Here is a 15287-nt window from a genome sequence, read left to right as displayed (position 1 = left end):
GACCATCTGCCCAAATTCGGATTAGAGCTCCTTTGTCAGCTAACACACTTTCGGAATCATCCACTATTCCACTGTACACTGCAGCTACCTGACAGAACCTCTCAGTATATTCACTCACAGTTTCTTCTTTCTCTTGTACACAGCTAGTAACTCTTGACCAATCGATTTTCGGTCCTAAGATATTCTTTAGGATTTTCAAAACACCTTCTCTCAAATCGCCTTTACTGACAGGTTGCAGTTCGGAAGTAACAGCAGACTCAAAATTGTTGAATTCAGATTCAGTTAGAATTTGTGACATCAGCTGTGTAACTTCCGGCAACGACATGTCGTAAAGATGCATTTTATTGAACAATGCTCTCCTAAACTCAGAAAAATTTCTTTGCACTGATGGCAAACTTTCAGCAATTCTCTCAATATCTTTCGGACGTAAAGATGTTTTGACTGCTTGTGGCTGCAATATGGGGGTTGCAAATGGAACTGTATCAACACCTTTTCCCTGAGACTTTTGTCTAGCTACGCACACTTCAACTGCATTTACATCTGCATTGACATTGTCCTCTATACTATCAAAAGACTGTAAATCAGGATAGCTTTCATCTGACTGTTGGTCTTCTAAATCACATTTGGTTGAGGCTTTGTTATGGCCCACCTTTGTCTTGAGACAGGACATGTGAGTCTGCAATTGTTTGTTCTGATCGTTTAAAGCAGCAATACAACGAGCTTGTTCTTGTGCAATGGATAAGCTAAATTCTCGGTGACAACAGACTATGCCTTTCAGGTTTTTCTTCCTGATACATGCACTCAACACTTTCTTGCAATCTTCAATTGACCACACTTTCTCTGGATCAATGCCAAATTTCTTTGTTAAATTCAATCTGACTGGCTCAGTCACGATGGAGTCCATGTGCTCTGATAACAAAGACTTGAATTCACTATCTGTCCAAAAAGGTGTAATCTGTCTAGTACTTTTCCTAAACATTTTGTGAATTTCTGTTACCACAAACAAACACAAAAAAAAAAACTTCTCTCTACTGTCTTGCAAACAGAGGGTACAATCTTATTAGTACATGAGGCTAAATCTTCTCTAGCTTACAAAGGTACAAACAATATTAACATGTAACTGTTAATCTTCCCTGCCAACAACAGAGGATCAATTTCATCTCTAAAAGAAAACTTTTTAGAGGCTTATCTTTAGTTAACCAAACTCTACAGCTGTTTGTTAACTACTTCTCTGAACGGCGCAGAGGAAAACATTTGTACTGGTCTGCATTGGTTCTTTGAATGGAGTGAAAACTCACCGAGTCTTTGGTTGTACAGAAAACATTCGTCTGGAACTCAGTCAGCTTTGTTGAGATCTTTGAGCTTGAAGTTTTCAATCTGAAGGAAGCTTGAAGTTTTAAGATTCAGTTCTTTGAGTTTCCTTCTTCTCCATCCGGGTCACGGCACCAAATTGTTGAAAACCTTTTTCTTCGTCGAAGCCGAAAACCAGGAGACGTTTGGGATCTCGTTCAAGTAGAAGTTATTCTTTATTGAGCGTGCTGCAGTTCTTCCAAAACAGTCTGGCTAACATACTTCACATGGTTTCTTTATAGGCCTTTCAGTGGGCTGTCCTTAAAGGTGCTAAACATACACACAGCCTTAGAGGTAACCACTAAATCTAATCATCTAAAGACAATAGAGGCAATTGCCCCCAACTGAGATAATGGTGCATTCCATTATATAGACAGACAATGAAATTTGCATTCAGAAGTTACATCTTGGTTGGGGGTAAGGGAGACCCCATTTGTCTAGAGACCAAAGCCTCCTTGTGTGGCAATTATCTTTAAACTCTTAAAACCTCATTACCTTTTGTTTTACTTACTTGGAAAATGAGACATTCGTACCAGTCACACTGTGACATTTTAAATGATATCAAACATGAATAACACTGGATGATAATAATTGACATTAAACCATATGGATTTGAGTGATTTACATGAGAGTGGGGGAGAGGGGAAGAGGGGGAGAGGGATGAGGGACAGAGATGTAGATTAGGATGATTCGGAGGTGAGACTTTAGTCTCGATAGTGCACGAGGCTAGTTCAAATGCTAATTTCCAGAGAGGTCCTTTGTCTTCACCCAGACTATCCGCCATTTCCTAATTTCTCAATTCTTACACATTTCACTTGTATGTGTGTGAGCATTTCATTATAGTATGTGAATGAATTTGGTTTCATATGTGTATGTGAGAGGAAAAGTACATGTACATGCATGGTAATTCTGAATAATGTGCCTAGGGGCACCTCATATGTGTGTGTCAAACATTCACATGCTACATCTAAAACTTTTGTTTCAGGTGGACTCCACTTGTTTCATCATTCGCATAATTGCCGTATAAAAACAGAAGGCTAAACATGTCTCTTGTACCAGCAAATTGTCATTATTGCCTTCTCTTAATTTATTGATAAATCCACGTTTTGTCATTTATAATGGTTGTTAAATTAAATGATCAATCTTCCCATCATTCAGCCCTCAATCAATCATTAATATATTGATGATTGTTGATGTAGGGCTTAAATTGTTTAATATTAGGCTTTTTACCAAAATATTTAACCACAATAAAAATGTCTGTTCGACCAGAAACAATTATACAGAATTTTCATTATGAGAAAGAACCGAACAATTCTGGTTCCAGGAGACACTGGGTGCTTCTCAATTCTTATTTGTGCATCCTCGTTTCCTTTCCTCGCGACGGAGGGACGGAGGGATCGAATGAAAGCTTTTTTTTATACATTGGAATACGTGATCACTCGAGCGTCTTCACCTCGTCATCAGCAGCACTCAGAGAAACTGCCCTTATGTTGTTGAAGTTTGTTTATTTAAGAAATTCATAATAAATAATAATAAAGCAAGGTACCCTGTTGAAATATATAAGATGCATGGTTTATATAAACTGCAAAGGTAAAGTATAAATCTAAATTATTGTGACCGATATTAAGGGGGAGGAGAATTTATACGTACGTCACGTTTTAGTCGATAAAACTCTTCCAGGATACACCTGTGTATCCTCTCTCAAGATTCCTCAGGAAGCCTCCTCACTCCTCGACTCCTCACGGTGCAATTAGAGAATAGGGCTTGGGCGTCGTGACGTCATTACTTGGCGTGGCCGCCATGTTGATGGCCTCGCGAATGTAAACATACAGGAAGTCGAACGAGGAGAAGCAGAGTTGGGAGAGAGAAAAGAAAGAAAAAAGATGTTAAAATCCCGAAAAGGATGTGGAATTTACCGGGATACGTTAAATAGGGAAGCCAGGGACTGGTTTGTGGACAAAATCGGCAAAAAAGTTTAGTTAGTAGCTGTCAACCCTCCCTTTTTTTCCGGGTTTTTCACGTCACGTATTTTAGCTCTTTTCCCACTGTCTTCCCGTTTTAGTATTTTCCTGTAAAATATCCCGAAAATGAAAATTTCAACATTCATCTTTCTGTTGCTATCCCTCTGCTGACAGCGAAAAATCGTAACTTACTACAAAACTGCTGCATTAACTAAGCGAGTTGTGAAGCTAACTTAGGTCTAACGTGACTTTGTTTAACTCACAGATTGGCGTGAAATCGTGCTCTCACAACAACCACGCTGTTATCTTAAAAAGGCCAACATCACGTTTAAAACGCAAAACAATGCTTTGAAAACATCTGTTTCGCTGGAAGGGGTAGCAACAGGGACAACAGTACAGAGACTGACAGGTCCGATGGAAGGGCTAACGTTAATGTCATGAGAGTATTAAATTCCATTTGTGAACTGCACATGAGACTCCAATGACTTCTAACTTTGAACTGTTCTGAAGTGTAGGCGCTCACACCACAAACAATAGCCGAAGATGTCTGTTATGCAAAACTGCGGCAGCAAGTCGTCGTCGGTGCTCCACTCTTTGTTGGGAATTTCATATGGATCCAAACCATCAATAGTGCCGATTTTGTCCACATACCGGTCCCTGGCTTCACTATTTAACGTATCCCGGTAAATTCCACATCCTTTTAGGGATTTTAAAATATTTTTTCTTTCTTTTCTTTCTCCCAACTCTGCTGCTTCTCCTCGTTCGACTTGCTGTATGTTTACATTCGCGAGGCCATCAACATGGCCGCAACGTCCCAGAATGCAACGCGGCACCCAAGCCCTTCAAGATGGATGTGCTCGATCGGTTTCCGGGTCATAGGATGGAGGACGGAGGAGAGAGGAGACGGGGAGGGATATTGAGAAGCACGCATCTCTCCTGTCGTAAAACAAGAACAAGCCACTTATCATCTCGTTTCCGGAATATGTGTTTTGCTGCCATTTTATTGAAAGACAAGACTAAAGCCCCGTTCACACTACAAGCGACTTTGTCGCTGCATGTCGCTAGTGGCTGGCGGTGAGGTCGTTAGTGGGCGTTCCCACTACTGGTTGCCTAGTAATGTTTGTGAGTGACATTCACGGATGTTGCTCCATGTTGTAGACAACAAATCTGTTTTCTTGCCTCTACAAGCTAACATTTTGGAAGGAAAAGTCTAAATATAAATGGAATCAGTACATTAAATGCATAATATTAAAGATGAATGAGAAACAGCGAGTGCCCTGTGCTATCGCGGCTATTTAACTGCAGCAAATGGGCAAATACTGGTCTTTCTGAGTTCACGAAACCATTCAGGCTCGGAGTCAGCACGGCGAGTACCACTGTATGTACACGGAGACATATCATACATTATTGGACAGTTTCGGACTGCTAAAATAAACTTCTCATTCATCTTGCCTCGGTCTGACGCAGCACTGAAGAGTGACAGATCACGTGTGCTCCACTGACTTCACTCCTATTGGTTGTCGCTCCCGAAAGTCGCTCTTCATTTGCATAAAGTTAAACATTTCTCAACTTTGTCGCGTCGCCAGACACGCCCCATCCAGTCGCCAACGGTCGCGACTGCGCGTGTCACCGGAAGTCGCCCGCTCCCCATTGAAAATGAATGGTATCGCGTCGCTTGGTCGCGTGTGGTGTGAACGTAGCTTAACACATTGCAGCCCTAGTCCGCCTGTCTTTAGAATAAGAAGTGTTTTGCTGCCATCTTGTGTGTGAGTAACGCATTGCCACATTTAACGCACATGCCCATGGCTGCTGCTGTAGGCCTATCCGTGAATGATAGTATATGATATAGGGGTGGTTTAAATTAAGCCAGGAGTAGGCCTTAATCAAGAATAGTTAATCGTGTCTTAAAAAATGGCTTTCTGTTACACAGATTAAGTACGGATTAGTTACACCTGGACTATGGAGTCCTGAACTAAAATAAACCAGATTAATTTAAAACCAACTGTGCTAATCTGAATTAGCATGATAGAGGTTGCCTGTAAAACATGGAATGAACCAAAAAAAGGAACTGAGAAGCAAATCCAAGGAAACAATGGAATCAGAAAAAGACTGCAATAAAAAAAAAAAGTACTAAACAAGAGAAAATTATTTTAAGCAAGCTAAATAAACTGCACACACCAGCTATGGAATAAAAGAAAATAAATGCTGGAAGTCTGTTTGTAATATATACAAACTATACCGTTCAAAAGTTTGGGGTCAGTAAGATTGTTAATGTTTTTAAAAGAAGTATCTTCTGCTCACCAAGGCTGCATTTATTTGATAAAAAAACAAAACAAAAAAAACAGTAATATTGTGAAATATTATGACAATTTAAAATTACTGTTTTCTACTTTAATATATATTTAAACTGTAATTTATTCCTGTGAACAAAGCTGAATTTTCAGCATCATTACTCCAGTCTTCAGTGTCACATGATCCTTCAAAAATCATTCTAATATGATGATTTGATGCTCAAGAAACAGAAAGTAGAAAGTTCAAAAGAACAGCATTTATTTAAAATAGAATATTTTCTAACATTATAAATGTCTTTACTGTAACTTTTGATCAGTTTAACTCATCCTTGATGAATAAAAGTATATATATGAAGAGTTCAAATGCAAAAGCCTCTAAGTGCCATCTGAAATTTTCTTCTAGAATGATAATTTTTATCAAGCTTGTATGTTTAATTTCAGTAATTTCACTTAAATTACATTTAATAGGTAATTTTCATTGCCATTTAGGTGAAATTACTGAACTTAATATACAAGCTTGATAAAAATTATCATTCTAAAAGAAAATTTCAGATGGCACTTAGAGGCTTTTGCATCTGAACTCTTCATATATATATATATATATATATATATATATACACACACACACAAATACATTAAATTGTGTGTTTGTGTGTGTGTGTGTGTGTATCCAAGTAATACACGTGTCCACTTTGAAACACAATGTTAATCTGAAGTTCAACCTGCCTCCTGGTAGGTTTAATTTAAGCCTCGATTTAGTCCTGGAGTAACTCTAGTCTTCCTCCAGGAAATCATCTTATTAAACTCTGGACTAAACTAAATCTAGGACTATTTAAAGCCTTGACTGAGAAAGCAGATTTATGTTAATCTGGTTTAAAGGGCAATTTTAGTCTAGGATTAGGCCTAATCTCGGTCTGGGAAACCGCCCCATAGTGAACATGTTTTAAAAATATGCCAAAATGGTTAAAACTTTTTAATGAGTTAGTATGTAGTAACTCATTAAAAAGTTTTAACCATTTTACTGCTGCATTAGTTATGTGTGCATAGCTGGAAACTTCATGTGTTTTAAAGTTTGATAAATTATCACCATTGACTATAAAAATATTATCACGCACGCTGATTGGACTATATCCAGAGGCATAACAACAGTGACGGCTAACGTAAATCTGTGGTTGAATGCTAATGTGATAAATCCGTCAAAAATCCGTCCTGATTGAGAAGCAGCCCGCCCCTGGCAGGTGTGTGTGTGTGCATTCTTACTGAATTGTCTCGATATGGATCCATACCCACCCCATATCAAATATACAACGCCTGACACTTCTGTGGAAGTATGATTTTGCAAAACTAGCAGAAATGCAGTTCACTGGCTCTCTCTGCTGGTCACAAGGTGAAAAGCATGCTTATCTTCACTGATAATTATGGTTTTTGTGGGCCACCTGAAAGAAACCACTTTTGGTTAAATTAGGTAAATTTCACAATAGTTACAAAAATGTTTTTGATACATACATGAAAGCTTTCACAAAACTGCTTTAAGGGGAAGTAGTTTAAGGGTCTTTTCTGCCTTTCGTTAAGGCTTGTGCACTGTGCTCTTGGTAAACATTTACATTTTGAATGGCTTTTTTGTTCCTTGTTAATGTCATGCTAACATATCTAATAGACAGTGTTCAGAGTTAGCTATCAGTGTTTCTATCTCTTCTCTGCAGGTGTTGGGCTTTGATGCTGTAAATAAACTGGAGAGTTTCCTGTCTCCTGTAAGCCGTGTGTGTGTGTGTTTGTGTGTGTGTGTCTGCATCCCCTCAGTCTTGATGGGTGGGGAGGACTGACTGCACTGTCATCAGCACTGACTGTTAGATATATATGGAGAAAGTCATAAAAGCCTCGTCTGATTTGTCACTGAAGTTGTTTGATGATTTCCTCTGTTCTGTCTAATAAGGTAACAGCGAGTGTGATTGGAGGGTTTTGAACCTCTTTCTCTCTCATTAAGGGGGCTGAGAGAGGACGCCTGTACTTCTGTATCATCAGTGCGGAGAAGCTTGTACTGGATGTTGAATTAATCAAGCAGAGAGAGATGGAGAGATGCCTGACACTCATTTTACTGTCTTCAGTTATAATACTCATCACATCTGGTAAGTACACATGAAATTAAAGAGATTTTTTTTTTTTTTTTTTAAATGAAAAGCTATGTTATTTAAGATCTTAAAATTAAACTATACTGTAATGTGTTTTTTTTAGATGCCATTGTAATCGCATTGTCACTATATTGAATGTTCTCCTGTTTAACAGGCAGTTTATCTCTTTCTCTTTCTCTCTGTCCTTTCAATTTATAAAGAGCTACAAATAAGTTTTACATAAGTGTCTTCTTTTTATTCATTATAATATATTGTTATCAAAATAATATTAATATGTATTAATTGAAACCCTAAGAGGTCATTATTGTAGTTTTTTTTGTCTTGTTGTCTTGTGATCGCAATGACATTTTTCATGTGATATCAACATTGTAAATGTTGTCTCAATCTTTTGTCATCTAAAAAAATAAAAAATCATGCGTGGATCACCTTTTCTCTGGTTGAAAACGATTTAATTGCCATGTGTCAAACATTATTCTATAACCATGCTGGCATCTCTGTCCCTCGAGTTGGGTGGCCGTAAAATTGATCACACATTTGGAGTTCTGATTTGATAAACATTGATTGGAAATATTAGTGACAGACATGTAAGCTTGAGCAAGTCTGAACATAAAGAAAAATAATCACTCATTCATAACCCAGCAGGATAAATGCTGTATTATGTTATGTCAAGAAGTTGTGATCATGACAAACAAGACAACAACAAAAAAAAAACTAGGGCTGGGCACGTTAACGCGTTATTGTCGCGTTAACGCATTTATTAATTAACGCCGACAATTTTTTTTATCGCACGTTAACGCAGTTTTTTTTATTATTATTATTATTTTGAAAGTCCGTTGCTCACTGGCTCTGAATACACATAGGCCTACAGTCAAACAATGGGTCACAGGAGGGGTGGGATGTTGGTCAGCCAGCAAATAACCCTCCCAAACCAGCAGTGGAGGGAGGCTTCGGCAGGTTCTCTCAGGTGAACAGAAAGGGAGACAGCGCTCCGCGAGTGACGGCAGGCGCTCGGCTGCAACGGCTGCAGCTTTTTTAACTTGAATTGAAATTATACATAACTTTACCTGATAGGCCTGCGTTCAGTTTAGCGGGGATGCTCTGCCATGTGAATTCCCTCCTGTTGATGTCCTGATAACTATTTAGATTCTGGAAACCCGAGGGGAGGGGAGGGGAGAGGAGGGGGGAGGAGGGGAGGGGAGGTTGTAGCTTTCTTGTAACGTAAAAGGAAGCTATAGCCCGTGACCGTCCGTTTCTGACATCCCTTGTGAGCCGCGCCGTTTGCGCAGCTTGAACAGAGGGGGAGCGCGAGGAAGCTAGCTCAGACCGTCCGCTTCTGCCATCCCTTGTGAACGGCGCAGTTTGCGCGGCTCGAACAGAGGGAGATCGCTGATCGCTTGTTTCGGCGGCGGCTTCACTCAGAGTCCAGCGATGCAGAGAGCTTCGCTGAAGAGACGGAAATCAGTGAACCAGCCTCCGAGCCTTCCTTTTATACGCTTAACCACGCCCCTTCTGGCGGGCTGTGACGCGATTGGGCATGACGTCACGCCAGGCTCAGTGGTAGCCTGCCGCAGGGCAGCCAATGAACACTCTATAGCCTGCTCTAGGTCTGCCTGCTGCTGCACTGCGTTGACAAGATTATAAAAATTAAGGATAATTTTTTGGCTTCATATCTCGAGAAGAGATGACTTTACCCGTAGCGTAAGCAACTTACGCAATACGAGAGAACCTCTCGTAGAGAACACAGACTGTTTCTGATGCTCCCTGATAAAAGATACCTGTTGATACCTGTTCAGAAAAAAAAACAAGAAAATGGGACTCTGATGGTAACTTGTTTTAACAAGCTAGATAATAGCTTTGGTTTAATATTTGATTTGATTACATTAATGTTTAAGTTGAGATCTACAAGAAATATTTTATTACTGTGCTGGTAAAAAGCACATTAGGCTATTTGTTTAAAGTTTTTGCAAACCACATGTTATTGCACTTTTGTGTATAGCAGTACATTTAAATTAAAAGTGCGCAATACACTACTTTAGAATTCATTATTCAATTTTGCTTGTAACAATGCGATTAATCGCAAGAAAATCATGCGATTAATCGCGGTAAAAAAATGTCATCGTTGCCCAGCACTAAAAAAACCTAAAGGCCTTTTATCGGGTTACAATGTTAGTGTCTTAAACAATGCCAAGACCTCAGCTACAGAAGAACTATATAGAGGGAAAATATATATTTTAAAAGAATACAGCAGGTTTAATATATAGTTTTTAAGCTCAATCAACATAATTTGTGGCAATTTTTTTTTTTTTACCTAAATAAAAAAATTCTACTTGTCCCCCCTTTAAAAAAAGTGTTTTCTGTAAACTTTAAAATACACCATCTCAGTAATGTCAAGACGTAAACAAATATGTGTTAACGTGATTATAGTGTGGAAACAAATACTCACTAATCTTTTCTGTGCAAAGTTATTTCCAGTATTAAACTTTGTTTCCATGACAACATAATGGTATAAACTGAAACAATAATACATTTTAGGATAATTGAAACCCAAATTTTTTTCAATAAAAGGAGGGAGTCAGCATAATTATTTTTTTGTTAATCAATTCATTGAACTCTGAATATTCATTTTAATTACTCAGACATATATGTCCTATTTTCCCAGTTGTCGCACTTTGTAATGCTATAAATTGAACTCTCATCCCTTCATCTTTCATCTCTCATTGTTACTGCTTAATATTTAGACAGTGTGAATGTGCGGTTGGTTGGTGGCAACAGTCGCTGTGCTGGTAGAGTGGAGGTTCTTCATAGAGGTCAGTGGGGAACAGTGTGTGATGATTTCTGGGATATGCCTGATGCTGCAGTGGTGTGTAGAGAGCTGGACTGTGGAGAACCTGTAGATGCTCTGGGTGATGCTCATTTTGGACCAGGATCAGGACCAATCTGGATGAGTAGAGTCATGTGTACTGGATCAGAGTCTACACTGAAGAACTGTGGGTCATCAGGATGGGGTAAAAGCAACTATGATCATAGTAGAGATGCTGGAGTCATCTGCTCAGGTAAAGTATTTTACAAATTAAAATTCATATGCGCTTCTAGATTGGCTTCTAATTTTTAAAAATACTTCAATAATTCAATAATAGACTTCAATAATAAATACATTTTATATTTATATTTATATTTGTTGTGGTTTTCTTTTGTGTTTTTACTTTATTCATTGTAAGACTAAAAATAAAATGGCTTTGATGTACAAATCATTATCTTGAAGCCCCATAAATAAGCCATGCTTCTGTTGATCTGTGTTGTCTTATTCAGAAGTCCGGCTGGTTGGAGGTTCTCGCTGCTCTGGGAGGTTAGAGATACTTGATGATCAGTCGTGGGTTTCAGTGTGTGACGCTGCCTTTGACCAGCAGGATGCAGAGGTTGTGTGTAGAGAGCTGGACTGTGGGGCTCCTGTACAGGTGCTGGGAGAAGATGCTTTTGGCAAAGGAGACGCTCAGATGTGGACACAAGAGATTCAGTGCAGAGGAAATGAGTCTCAGATTCACCTCTGTCCAACACCACCGTTAGATGAAAACAACTGTTCACATGAGCACAACATTGGTTTGCTGTGTGCTGGTAACAGTTCAAAGTACAACAAAGCACATTTCATTTCATTTTATTATAACAATTAAAATTTACAATAGTCTTTTCTCTTACATTTAGACATAAGAAATGTGAGACTGGTAAATGGCAGCAGTCGCTGTGCTGGTCGAGTGGAGGTTCTTCATAGAGGTCAGTGGGGAACAGTGTGTGGTGATGGCTGGGATTTGGCTGATGCTGCAGTGGTGTGTAGAGAGCTGGACTGTGGAGAACCTGTAGATGCTCTGGGTGATGCTCAATTTGGACTGGGATCAAAACCGGTTTGGATGAAAAATGCAATGTGTCATGGATCAGAATCTACACTTAAGAAATGTGGATTCATACCACCAACTGATCTTGATGTGTGTCTTGATAAGAGCGCTCAAGTCATTTGTTCAGGTAAGCTAAAGCTAAAAATCCTGTCTTAATGTACAAAACAATTGCACCAAAAGCAGTCATAATTTCATTTTTTTGTGACCATTTTCCAGGTTGTTTTTGACAGCACAAACTTTTAAGGTCAGACTGTAATAATCAGAGACCTTGTTAAAAATAAAATTTAGACGCTTGTTTCTAACTCTACATTCTAATGTAATTCCCTGATAGGATTCATTCATAGACATTGTTGACATGAAAATGTTGAAATGTGGGCAGTCATGTAATGCATTTAGATTTTTACAGTAAAAATAACTATACACTGTTTTGTATATGAGCTGGGGGTTTTTTAGGTTACTTTCAAGTCCTTTTGGACTGGGAAAAAGTTTTGCTGACATATAATATGTTTTCATAATAAATATCTTTTATTTCAGAAGATAAAGGAAAATATGATTTCTCGTTGATTAATATATTAATTATATGACTGACTCATTATTGAAGGTCTCTAACTTTAAATTTGTTTTTTTCCTGTATTGTTCTTTCAGAAGTCCGGCTGGTTGGAGGTTCTCGCTGCTCTGGGAGGTTAGAGATACTTGATGGTCAGTCGTGGGTCTCAGTGTGTGACGCTGCCTTTGACCAGCAGGATGCAGAGGTTGTGTGTAGAGAGCTGGACTGTGGGGCTCCTGTACAGGTGCTGGGAGAAGATGCTTCTGGCAAAGGAGACGCTCAGATGTGGACACAAGAGATTCAGTGCAGAGGAAATGAGTCTCAGATTCACTTCTGTCCAACATCACCATCACATGAAAACAACTGTTCATATGAAAATGATGTTGGACTGGTGTGTGCAGGTTTGAGCCTTTTTTAAATAAACTGAAATTAAATTTAATGTTCCTAAAATCTACACTAAATATTAGTAAATTTTATCATAGTTTTTTTCTCTTATTGTGATACTTTTTTCCTCATTCTTTCCTTTTTTCTATGTCTCTACTCCCTATTTATTTATTTATTTATTTTATAGACCAATTGAGAATAAGGCTGGTTGGTGGTCCCAGTCGCTGTGCTGGTAGAGTGGAGGTTCTTCATAGAGGTCAGTGGGGAACAGTGTGTCATTGGGACTGGGATATGACTGAAGCTGCAGTGGTGTGTAGAGAGCTGGACTGTGGAGAACCTGTAGATACTCTTGGTGATGCTAATTTTGGACCAGGATCAGGACCAATCTGGTCAAATTTCACCTCATGTTTGGGATCAGAATCTACACTGAAGAACTGTGGAACAGTAAATTGGGCGTTTCATAACTGTGATCATACTAAAGATGCAGGAGTAATCTGCTCAGGTAAACTGCTCCAAACCCTGCACTGTTTTTACATCACTGATAATTCAACTGCCTTAAAGGGAAAGTTCAACCAAAAATGAAGAATCTGTCATCATTTACTTTGTGTCTTTTCAAACCTCTATGACTTTGTTCTGTAGAGCACACAATGTTTTTTTTTTGTTTGTTTTTTTTACTCTCATTATATTGAAAAGAGTACCAGGATATTCTGTAAAATTCTCCTTTTATGTTCCATAAAAAAGAAAGTCAGATGATATGGATTGACATGAGAGATTGAGTAATTTGACGATTTTACTCATTTCACATTAATAAGTGGTGCTTTATGGTAGAACAATAATGGCAAGAATCACACACCTTTAGATAAACAAAATTGAAATGTTTCTTGTCTCTTGCTACTTCAGGTGTCAGGCTTATTGGAAACTCCAGTTGCTCTGGGAGGTTAGAGATGCTTGATGATCAGTCGTGGGTTTCAGTGTGTGACACTGCCTTTGACCAGCAGGATGCAGAGGTTGTGTGTAGAGAGCTGGACTGTGGGGCTCCTGTACAGGTGCTGGGAGAAGATGCTTTTGGCAAAGGAGACGCTCAGATGTGGACACAAGAGATTCAGTGCAGAGGAAATGAGTCTCAGATTCACCTCTGTCCAACATCCTTACACAAAAACAGCTGTTCACATGATAAATACCAGGGACTGATCTGTGCTGGTGAGTTAAAAGAATATAGTAATATCATACCTTTTACTAATAAGGTGCATCTCAGTCAGCTTCATATTTCACAGTCAGAACACGGACCAAGGCCATTTTAAGGTCTGTCTCAATCACAAAATCCTTCAAGTTCACTGGAATGTTCGCTCCCTAAAAATCCCACAATGCACTTCAAAAACTAGATGCTCAAATACGTTCCCCTTAATGAATTCTGTTTGGTACAAAACAAATCACACAAACCAACACAATATCTACACAATATCATCATGAGATGAGATGGAACATTTGAAAAGACAAATCGTTATTTAATTATATGTCAGTATAAACATCAGTATATAGGTAGTGAACAGTGTAGTAAATATTTATAATTTGGCTAAAATGTTTCAGATATATATAACAACAAACAAAGTATATTTCATTACATACTTTAAACAGCATAAAAAATTTCAGAAAATGGTTATGTGTGTTGTTAATAAATACCAGTGGTGACGTTTAATGACACAAGCACCTAGTCATATCACCGGGAATTGAAAAATCAGTGTCCAAATGTGTAGTGAGCCAGTGTGCTTTACCAGTGCTGAATTTGTGTACACAATATACTGATACACAAACTAATGTGCTTATGGAGATGCACCCACAGTCTCTCTCTGTATTTTTCTGTCACGTAGACAAAAAGAATGTGAGGTTGGTTGGTGGCAACAGTCGCTGTGCTGGTAGAGTGGAGGTTCTTCATAGAGGTCAGTGGGGAACAGTGTGTGGTCTTTTCTGGGATATGACTGAAGCTGCAGTGGTGTGTAGAGAGCTGGACTGTGGAGAACCTGTAGATGCTCTGGGTGATGCTCATTTCGGACCAGGATCAGGGCCAACCTGGATGAATTTTGTAGTATGTACTGGATCAGAGTCAACACTGAAGAACTGTGGGTCATCAGGATGGGGCGTACATGCCTGTACTCACAGTAATGATGCCGGTGTCATCTGTTCGGGTGAATAATTTAACTGATTGCGCATTAATTTGTTGTGACATAATATTTTGTTTGGAAAACTGTTTGTATGTTTATTGTATTTAACTATCAAGCATTTTTTTTTGTCTACTGTGCACTGTCATTCCTGTAATATTAACAGGTCATCAACCTTCCAGACTCGTTAATGGATCTCACCTGTGCTCTGGGAGGTTAGAAATACTTGATGATCAGTCGTGGGTTTCAGTGTGTGACGCTGCCTTTGACCAGCAGGATGCAGAGGTTGTGTGTAGAGAGCTGGACTGTGGGGCTCCTGTACAGGTGCTGGGAGAAGATGCTTTTGGCAAAGGAGACGCTCCGATGTGGACACAAGAGATTCAGTGCAGAGGAAATGAGTCTCAGATCTCATTTTGCTCAATTTCATTATCACACAAACAAAGCTGTACCAGTGACTATAATGTGGGCCTGATCTGTTCTGGTAAATTATAAATATTCAGTGTGTCTTTGTTTGTATTTAAAACAGTATATATTCTCTGTTAGCTGCATTATACTTTATTTTAACCTCTACTGTATGTTCTT

The 15287-nt window shown here is 38.9% G+C and overlaps 1 protein-coding gene across 1 annotated transcript in view; it reads left to right on the top strand.

Annotated features, from left to right (window-relative positions):
• Positions 1-15287, top strand: part of LOC311289114 (uncharacterized protein) — a gene marked incomplete at its 3' end in the record, with an annotated part of 92348 nt that overhangs the window by 30305 nt on the left and 46756 nt on the right. Inside the window, 8 exon segments of the mRNA XM_084406871.1 lie at positions 10470-10784; positions 11041-11343; positions 11431-11745; positions 12264-12560; positions 12737-13051; positions 13450-13749; positions 14418-14732; positions 14872-15186. Coding sequence (XP_084262997.1) covers positions 10470-10784; positions 11041-11343; positions 11431-11745; positions 12264-12560; positions 12737-13051; positions 13450-13749; positions 14418-14732; positions 14872-15186 — 2475 coding nt within the window.

Source organism: Rutilus rutilus, assembly GCF_951802725.1.
Source record: "Rutilus rutilus genome assembly, chromosome: 4".
Lineage (NCBI taxonomy): Eukaryota > Metazoa > Chordata > Actinopteri > Cypriniformes > Leuciscidae > Rutilus > Rutilus rutilus.
The sequence above is the reverse complement of the archived record's forward strand: the minus strand, read 5'-3'. Positions and strand labels throughout refer to the sequence as shown.